The following is a 10,315-nucleotide window of genomic DNA, read 5'->3' on the forward strand; positions in this document are numbered from 1 at the left end:
TTTTCCTCTCAAACTCGTTTGTATTTATAATAAAAGCAAAAACCATAAACTTAATCAATTTTGAATGAGACCGAAATCATTATTTATTAATTATTTAATTGTCTAAATATGTGTAAATTAATTTTGCTTTTTTCTCTCAAAAATAGGCTGTCTGGACTTGGACTAATACCATTTAATCTCTCGTTTATCAATAATAATGCAATGATTGCAATCACATTTCCGGTTAATTCCCTTGTATTTATGCATTATTTACATATGTATTGGCAGACAGAAGGAAACCACTTTTTTAGAGGTGATTGCTCCCAATCGATTTAGCTTTAAAGTCCCCTTTTTTATAGAAAATTTGTTTGTTTGTTTTTGAAATCCTTTTTTGTTGAATTTATGCTTATAAGTTTCAATGGTATTTAATTAAATGGATTTTTTTAAAGGTATCACATAATAATCACTTTATTTATTTTAACTTTTTTCTCAACACTGATAAAAAAAATGGAACAATAAGAAAAAATATATTTGTTTTGAATTCTAAATTTTGTTTTGAATACTTGAACTAAATACAAAATACAATAAATTCAAAAGGTAGAAAATATTAGTTTTGATTTTAGTCATATTTACCTTAAATATTTTGCGTCATAAAAAAAAAATTATAAATAAAATTTAAATTTTTTAAATTTTTTAAATAACTATGATTGGTAAATCTAAAATTTCCATATTTAAAGTAAATCCACAAGTAAAAAGACCTAGCAAATACTTTTTAAAATGTAATATGACTTATTACTTTTTTAAATCAGTGTAAGAAAATATTTAAAAAACAGTGGCCTTTTTTTTGTATACTCAAACTTGTTATTTATTTTCGCAATCGTTTCAACAATATTTCCGGTCGTACCCCAACTTAGGCTGTCTTCTGGTTATCCTCCGCAACTGGAGCCGCGGTGGTGGAGGTGGTGCTGCTGCTTGACTCAGGGGCAGATCGTGCCTCCACCACATCGGAGTCATCGCTGTCGGGAGCTGGAGAGGATTGGCCAGCCGGGGAGAAGGGCGGGAACTGCTGGTCCTGGGGATAGTTCTGTCCCTGCTGTTCCTGGGGATAGGACTGCCCCTGCTCCTGCTGCTGCTGCTGCTGCTCCTGCTGACCCTCGTTGTAGTCGATGGGTGTGGGTTCCAGCTCCGGCTGAGTGGCCACTGGGGCCTCCACCACCTCACCCTGCTGCTCGGCCACCTGTTGCACCTGCTGCTGGGGGGCAAACACCTGCTGATGGTGGGGATAGTAGATGGGGGCGGGCAGCGAGGCCACGGGAGCGGGAACATGGACGGGCAGAGGAGCTGGAGCTGGAGCTGAGACCACAGCTGAGGCCACAGCTGGCACCACAGCACGGGCAGCCACCACTGGTTCCCTGTGGACCACCGCATTGAATCCATTGATATCATCGGCGGTGTAGGTCACCGTGCGCTTGAAACCATCGGCATCCAGGACGGAGTAGGATCCCACCACATTGCCGCCATCGCGGGTCTCCACCTGGCTCTTGATGTCCCCGGTGATGCTGTCATGGACGCCGTAGGAGAAGTCATATCGCGGCGAGGACTCCAACTCCACCTGCTTGAGAACTGGAGCTACGGTTTTGACCACTGTAGCAGCCACTGGAAGAGGAGCAGCCACAGTCCTGACCACTGGAGCAGGCAGGGCATAGGATCGGGTGTACACGGGAGCAGCTGGCACCACCGTCTTGGCGAAAACCGGAGCAGCCTGGTGGTAGACAGCCGCCTGGGCCACTGGAGCGGCATGGTAGACGGCAGCTGGAGCCTGGTAGGTGGCATAGGCCGGGTGGTAACCCGCATAGGTGGCCGCGAATCCACCAAGGCAGGATCCAGCGATGGCCAGGAGGGAGAAGACTGTCAGGAGCTACAAAGGATAAAGGTGGATAAGTGGATGCCTTCACTCAAATGGGCAGTTTAAAAGTATTTCCCTTACACACAAAACAATTTTATGGGTAAAGATTACCTATACAGATAGTTACGTAACTATAAAAATAAGGTAAACCACTTTGGTTACTATTTAATAGTAATAATAATATTATTACTATTTAATGAGTAATTTAATAATATTTAAGTACCATAAAAAATTAAGTTTTAGTGTGTTTTGCTGTTGTGAGAGTTAGTATTTCATTGGTAAAATTGACAACTCGTTGGGTTGGTCCCATTTTACTATTATATGACGTTACTATAAAAATGGTTAACAACTATTTAAACAAATTATATTTATTTTTTGTTGCTTTGTTTACTATTTATTAGTAAAACTACCATAAAATAGTAAGTTGTGTTTATTTTGTGTTTGTGACTCAATAATTTTTTTGTGTGTAAAAGCATAAAATAACCTTAAATCAATACTAAAACTCATAATTAATTAAATGAAAAAAAAACATTCTTTCACTTTGTTTGAACAGGCTTTCCACAAAGATTTCTAATTTGATATAATTTAAAACAAAGCCGCTTTTATATTGATTATTTCACTAAACAAATGAAATTATTTTAAATCTAATACCACTTTTTAATAGAAACAACTCTGATTTGATTGGTATTATTTATGTGATTATGCAAATAAACAGAAATAAATTCGTGCACATTTTAATTGAATCGGCTGCATATTTTTCGGTCAATAAAGATTTACAATTTTAATAGAAAATGCATTCGGCAGCTGCTTTAAATGGAAATTTCCTTAAAAAGGATATGTATAATTTAGCACCTGGAGAGCTATGCATTTTGTTAACAAAAGAAATGCCTGTTAAATTGAAGTTCCACTTTATTACACTTACTTTGTCTGCCATTTTGGAGTCACTTCCTTTGCAAAGGGATTTCTCGAGGATGAGATGAAATGGCACGTGCCGCACAGGAAGCTCTGGATTGAAGAATGGCGAATGGAGCTGGGGACCGACGACTATATATCCGCCCGACTCTTGCGAAGATGTCGACTTAATGATGTCGACCACTCCCGCCGCACGTCACTTTATATGGGGCGTCAGAATTGGCTAAAAGAAGTGGCGCCCTCAAAAAAAAAAAATATAAGAAAACCGAAGAGCAAACCGGTAAGAAGTACAAAAGTATCTCGGTTGACAATTTGACAATTGCGGGAGAAACCGGTTTCGGTTTCGGGTAATTTGTCTTTTTCTTCACGGTTTCTGTATCGGTTTCGGTTTCGGTTTCAATTTCAGTTACGTTTTCGTTTTCTGCTCCATTTTGGATGTCAAGTTCAACTTCGGAGTTTAGGCTTCCTTGTAGGCCTATGGCTATGCCATCTATGGGTTGGTAATTAATTGCGGTTTGAGTGCCGTTCAATTAACTTTTCAATTGTCAACTCAGCACCTTGCTGGAGCCCCTCGATAACACCTATTTCCCCCCCAAAAGCCTACGAACTTGACAATCATTTTGTTTTTCTTGGCAACATGCGCGCGCCAATAGAGCGAAAAATTTGCTGCCAACGGATTGTCAGGTTGTCTCGAGCCACCTACTCCTCCCAAAAAAAAAAATATATAGGTGACTTGTCGGCACCTCTAGACCCCCAGACCCCCCAAACATTATCTTTTAAACTCGAAGAGTTTGTATGTCAGCGGCGTTTGCCTCATTGGCTTGCATGATTTTCAGTTTTTCTGTTATTTCACTCTTTTAGAAAATTTATTATTGCTCCATTTGGTGTTCACTTCACAGACATTGGCACAGTTTTACATTATTTGCGGAGTTTGCGGAATATAAACACTGGACTGGAAATGGGCAAATCGGATTACTAATTGCAGGGCCTTTTTTATTGTAAAAGAAGGGTCATTGAAAAAATACAACATCAAAGGTTATGAAACAGGAATAGGTCTTAAAAAATGGCTCTTAATTAACAATAAACGAAGGTTGAACACCGAAACCCATATACTTCTCTTAGAAACTCCCCCAAAAGAAGTTGTCAACTCATTTGAGCGCTTCAAATCGGTGTAATTAGGCGCCTTCAAGGAACCCGCCAGCCCATAATGGTTTATATATATACTTTCTGTAAACAAGAGACCATTCCAAAGATCGCCGTTCAATGACTCCCGACCGAAATTGAAAGTGCGTGGAGCGTCCATGAGTCCATGAGGTTGCTGTGGGCCATAAACATCCGATTACAGCGTTCGAACACGTAGCCCAAAGCCATCAAGATGCGTAGGCAGACAAGAGACACATATCGGGCAAAATGTGGGGGGTATTTGGGGGTAACGGATGGGGGATATATGCATATATCACACGCCTGAACTTGAAAAGTCTGCCACCGGAGAACGGCGAACAGAAACCCCCCGTCTAAACCCGCTTTCACACCAAAGTACCCCAGGACACGCCTCAAAAGAGCTTAGATTTCGATTGAGTGAATCCTTTTTTCCTATAGAGCCCACTCCTGTAGAGAAATATGGAACACGGCTTGAATGAAAAATACCGGCAATCAAGGCTGTTAGGGTAATTTTTTTTGGCTTCCCTTTTTTTAGTTTCTGAATTTTTTGTAGGAAATTTAAGGATGACTCACTGTCTCCTTTTGATAAAATAAAAGTCTTGCTTTAATATTTAATAATAGGAAGTTGAATGTGATTTACTGCCTCTTTTAGTAGTGATATTTTTTATGACATACTCTCATTATATTTTCTCTAGGAAATTTAGAAGCACTTACTGACTTCTTCTAAAAATGCATTTTCTTAAATACTTTAGGTAACAGTAAGACTCTGCGTAAGAATGTACAGTCTTACCTAAATAGCCTTCTTCAAAAACATTTTTCTACTATAATCTTCTTTCAATTTGCAAGCTCATAGTATCTTAACCTTCTTAAAAATCCATTTTCAAATAATTAAAACGTTTAGAATCGGAAAAGAACCCTCAATTTAAACATTTTAAGAAATAAAGTCAAAGCAAACTACGTTTTTTTATATTAATATATTAATTGATTAAAATCTAAAATAAAATCTTAAACATTTTCAAATAAGGTAGTATAAGCACCTTTAAAAAAATTTTAAAAAATAAAGTTTAAGCCCTTAATGGTAAAATATTTTAATTAAAATTTGAAGTAAAATCTAAAAAATGTTTAATTTAGGTAGTAGAAGCACCTTTAAAAAAACATTCCCTACTTTAAGCATTTTCCTATTTGCCATCCCAAATTAGTAAAAACTATCTTAACCTTCTTAAATATATATACGATAAGATATAAGAATTCAAAAAATTAGCAGAGAAAACATGGATTTGTAATATTTTTATTAACATTATAAGTGAAAACATGACTTAAAGAACGTTAATTTATTTCATAGTGTAAAAGCACTTTTCCCCAAGAAAAAGCGTAAATTATTCCGCGTGCAGGCAACTACTTTTTAATTAATTTGGACAGGTGTGTGGGAGGGTTAATAGTAAACACTTCTGGCAACGACCCTCTAATTGAGGCGGCATCGCGAGAGGCGGAAATGGCACATCAATGCCAGGTGGCGGGATGAAAACGAGGGGATAACCCATGGGCCGGTGGGCCTGGGGCCAGGGGTCAGGGGTCAGGGACAGGCGAGTCACTTGCCTATCGGCGTGGCAATTAAAATCCAATGTGCGGCTGCCCAGGATGTAAGGGGGATCCATTAGGAGTGGCAAAAGGGGGTTTGGCATTTGACATTCGACAGTCGACAAATACTTAACACTATTTGCCCGACTTAATAAAGCCGCCTTCGTGGGCTCTGGCACCGCAAAAGGACATGGAGGTGGGTCCTTGGGGCGGAAAACTGGATACTGGAAACGGGCACGGCAATGATTGATTGCACGTTAAAGCCGGAGAGCATCACATCATTTCCTTTTTACACTCGACAGGAAATGCATTTTTAGTTGGCGCTGGCGAAATGAGCAACGGTGTGTGCTGCCCGGAAAAGGGGCTATATCCTATGTATAGGAAAGGATACGATGGTATGGTATGGCATAGGATGGTATGGGATGGTATGGCATGGCATGGCACACAGAGGAAACGGAAGATGTACGTATGCAAAGCGAAATCACAGTTGGCGGGAAAAATGGTGAGGTCTTGGAAACAGACAAATGCAAATGCAAATGCAAAAGCCGAACCTGAAGCTCAGCCGGAGCACTCCATGGCCGTTTTCACAGACAATTTACACAAGAATCACACAAATACGAGTACGTAAACATTTTGTGCGAGTCTGAGCTTGGTCATTGAGCAAGCCATTCGCACGGAAAGCCCAAGCCCGTCCAGGTGCAAACGCTTTCCCCACCTTTATTTAAGCAGGATTGGAACCTTTTGGCACAGAGAAAGAAATTAATAGGCCAAAGGTGCAAGTCACATTTTCTTTTAACTAGCGAAATTAACCAGTACAAATTCCTTTTTATCAGCTATAGGGTTTATTTCGAACCATGTGATGGAATGTTAATATGCTAAATAACAAGTTAAACATAAACTAAAATTAGACAATATGTTACCATAAATACTAAATATTATATTATATTTTATATTATATTAATCAATATTAAATATTATATTATTTTTAACCACATGATGAAATGTTATAGATGCAGTTTAATACAAGGCTTTTAAATATTTTAAAATAACATTTTTTCAAATTTGACATAATCATCTAGAGAGATTATTTGAAACAATATTAACAAATGTTTGATTTTATAGATGCAGACTGATTAAAAAGACTTTAATAGATTAAAATTACATGTTAGTTAATTAAATATGAATTTCAATAAAGTCAGCCTTATTATTATTTATTATTATTTATTGTTTTAGGCTTCCTAACGCTACAAGTTTTAAAACTTATAAATTACAGCGCTAGTCACAAAATTAACTACAATGAAATGTATATTTTGTTGAATGAAAGCGGTTAGATATTTATAAATATATTTATATGATAAATTTTAAAGAGTAAAATAGAAACAAAATTCAAATTGGTTTCAAAACAATAAAATAAAAACGTCTTCATGAATTATTTTTTTTCTGATAAATTTTAAAGAGTAAAATAGAAACAAAATTAAAATTGGTTTCAAAACAATAAAATAAAAACCTCTTCATGAATTATTTTTTTTCTGTTGCTCAGTTGAACTAAATCCATGTTGTAAAAAAAAATATTTTAAAAATGTGAAATCACAAATTGGATTAATTAAATATGGATTGCAAAATGGTTTGCATTATTAAAAACAATATAAAATATTTTTGTAAAGCAAAAATTTTGAAATTTTTATGAATTCATTATTAAAGAGTTAAACAAAAAATGTACAAGCAATATTATACCCAATACCAATTAAAACCTATCCATAGTTTACTTTCATTGCAGCTCAATTGAACAGGAACTCAGACCATATTGTGCTTAAATTCAGCGTTAATATTATGTGAATTATAAATTGAAACCTTTCCATGGATTATTTTTTTTCTGTTGCTCAGTTTAGCAGGAACTAAATTCATATTATACAAGAAAATATTTTTAAAATGTGATATCATAGGAATACTGTATTAATTATACATGGATTGCAAAATGGAATGCATTATTAACAATAATAAAATGTATTTTTGATGAGTAAAAATTGTGAAATATTTAGGAATTCATTATTAAAGAGTTAAACATAAAATGTACAACCATTATTATATCAAATACAAATTAAAACCTATCCATAGTTCACTTTTATTGCTGCTCAATTGAACAGGAACTCGGACCATATTGTGCTTAAATTCAGCGTTAATATTTGCGCTGCCCTATCGATCAACATTAGAGAACCCCGAGCGTATAATCACCTTTCCGCATTCTGTGAATGAAGTACACACACAGCGCACCGGGCGGATACGTAATTGCCGGCCGTCCAACCCGGCGGATAAGACAAACGACCCGGAGCAAATCGCTGGCGACCACGCCCCTGCCTCTGCCTCTGACCCCCCTTGGCCATTAGCCATGACCACGCCTTTGTTTGACGCCAAGATGCCGACACTGACAACAAATGTCGCCCCAGTCCCATTAATCCATCAAAATTGGCGTTGAAGCTAAAATCAAAATATGCGCCTCAGGCCGCGGATGGCGTTTTGATGTGGGTGGATTTTAAGTGGGGGGGGGGTTATTTCTGACAACAGGAAACCTATGTATGAACTGGAAATACCAGACAATTCGCACTATTTCTAATGGCCTTATAATAGCCGCTCGAAGTAAATCTAACACAGCTGTGCTGCAAAAGTAACATATTCATGCAAATTTGGTATTCCCTTTAAATGGCAGTCCTGTCTATTCCTAAATCAGATTGCTTCGGGGACCCAGAAAACCCCTTTACACCCATTCACTCAATCTACAAACGACAAGGCGACCGCAATTTTCAGCGGGTGCGCAAATAAAGAAATTAATCAATCTAACGATACGATTACGACAAACTCACTGGCAGAGGCGCAGGATTGAGCAGTTTAAAAGGTTCTAGGGGGATTAGAAATATTATTGTGAAGACATAAATGTTGATAGAAGACAGGGAATAAATATATTTTAAATATTAGGCAAAACACTAAGGAAAGTCACAAAGAAATTCTCCTCAAGTGTTCAATTAGAAGTAGAGCCTTTTAAAAATATATAATTTTTAAATGTAAAAAATTTCAACATTCTAACAGTTTTACATTTGTTTGTAAATATAGTTAAAAGCTGAGATAACTCTATGATTAAAGTTTAAAGCAATATCAAAGTGGGGTTATTATTAAGATTTAAAAAAAAATATTTTGAAAGTCCGAAAATCCGGTTATATTACACATATACAATTTTTAAATGTAAAATATTTTAACATTCAATCAGTTTTACTTTTGTTGTAAATATAGTTAAAAGCTGAGATATTTATAAGACTAAAGTTTAAAGCAATATAAAAGGTGGGTTATTATTAAGATTTAAAAAAAATATTTTAAAAGTAAAGACCGAAAAGTCTGGTTATCTAAAACTCATTATAAAAGGTTTTTTGGGATGTTGATATACTTTCATTTCCATTTTGTTTTCCATAATTCTTTTTTATACACTGTGGGTGCTATTTTTGAGAGCAGAGTGCTATTTTTGATTTTTGACGTTTTAGAATGAAAATCTAAGTAGCCCTTTTTTAATAAAAGTTTAGAACAACTCTTATTTTTGAACCCTAATTAAAAGTATTAAGAAGTTTGTAAAGCAAGCAATTAATGTTAGGCCTCTCTCAAGGTCTAAATGGAAAATTCCTTTAACGAAGCGCTAAGGGATTACTGGTCACCCCTCGCTACGCCCATGGAAAGGAGTAGATCTCATTGGACGAGTGCCGTCAACTGACGAGGCATTTGTCTGGGCGGAGGATAGAAAAAAGCGACTCGAGTCTGCCGCACGCTTTTCGGTGATTTATTTCCATTGATTTTTTACTGGGCCCCACAGCTCCACCCCCTCGATTTCGCTGGATGGCTGAAAGACTGGCTGAAAGACTGGCTGACCGGGCTTAGAGATTATGCAATCACGGCAATCGCCACGAAAAGAACCTCCCAAGTCAATCGCTTTGTGGCCCATTGACGACGGCCGAACAATGCGACGCCTACAACGACAACGCTGGCTAATTATAAAGTTGCTAAGCGGATTTGGCAGCTGCTCTCGAGAACGGAAAAAATAGAAATCCCGAGCTGTAGCTGTGTGACAACTTCTCGGCGACAACTAACCCCCCAGCAGATCCAATCCGCAGATTCCCCGCTGCCTTTGTGCCAGCACAAACCATTTATTAAGTGGAAGTCAACTGCAAGATGCAAACTAATCAACATAAATTGCACTGCAACCAGCCGGGGGGAGCCGGAGTCCCCGGCTAATTTAGCCAACAGTGTGGCCCGCAAAAAAGACACTTTAAAGCTCAAAGGGAACTCAAGGGTCGGATTAGCCGCGTCTAATATGCTTGAACCAGATTCAAATTCAAATTCAATTCGAGCCATGTGAGCGCTTCATACCAAATTAAACTAATAAACTCTTTAAGCAAACAGTGCCGGTCCTTTGAACTGTGCACTGAGAAAAAGGAAGGGCTTAAAAATAAATTAAACCCTATTTTAGAAGCGATTTCTCAAACTCATGTTAAACTAAAAGTGGAATTTAAGCCTAGGATACTTATAAAAGTCAAACTATGTTCTATCATTTAAAAATTTTGGAATAAATGGTCCGTTTTCTCATCCGCCTGTTAAATTAAAAGGAGGTTATGAACTTGAGAGCATATGATAATTTAGAGTTTAAAACCTACCTTTAATTTAACAAAAAATCTAAAAGTAGAACTTAAACCTAGGAAACTTACGAAAGTCAAACTATGTTCGATCATTTAAAAATGTTGGAAT

General features: G+C 37.1%; 1 protein-coding gene across 1 annotated transcript; it reads right to left on the bottom strand.

Moving 5' to 3' along the window:
* Positions 1-861: 861 nt before the first annotated feature.
* Positions 862-2,938, bottom strand: LOC119547060 (cuticle protein). Its single transcript, XM_037853742.1, has 2 exons — positions 2,808-2,938; positions 862-1,897 (listed from the first exon to the last, which is right to left on the bottom strand). The coding sequence occupies exons 1-2, from the start codon at positions 2,817-2,819 to the stop codon at positions 890-892; spliced, it is 1,020 nt and encodes a 339-aa protein (XP_037709670.1). The 5' UTR covers positions 2,820-2,938; the 3' UTR covers positions 862-889.
* Between the last annotated feature and the right edge of the window lie 7,377 nt (positions 2,939-10,315).

The sequence above is a fragment of the Drosophila subpulchrella genome, chromosome 2L (genome assembly GCF_014743375.2).
Source record: "Drosophila subpulchrella strain 33 F10 #4 breed RU33 chromosome 2L, RU_Dsub_v1.1 Primary Assembly, whole genome shotgun sequence".
Taxonomy (NCBI): Eukaryota; Metazoa; Arthropoda; class Insecta; order Diptera; family Drosophilidae; genus Drosophila; species Drosophila subpulchrella.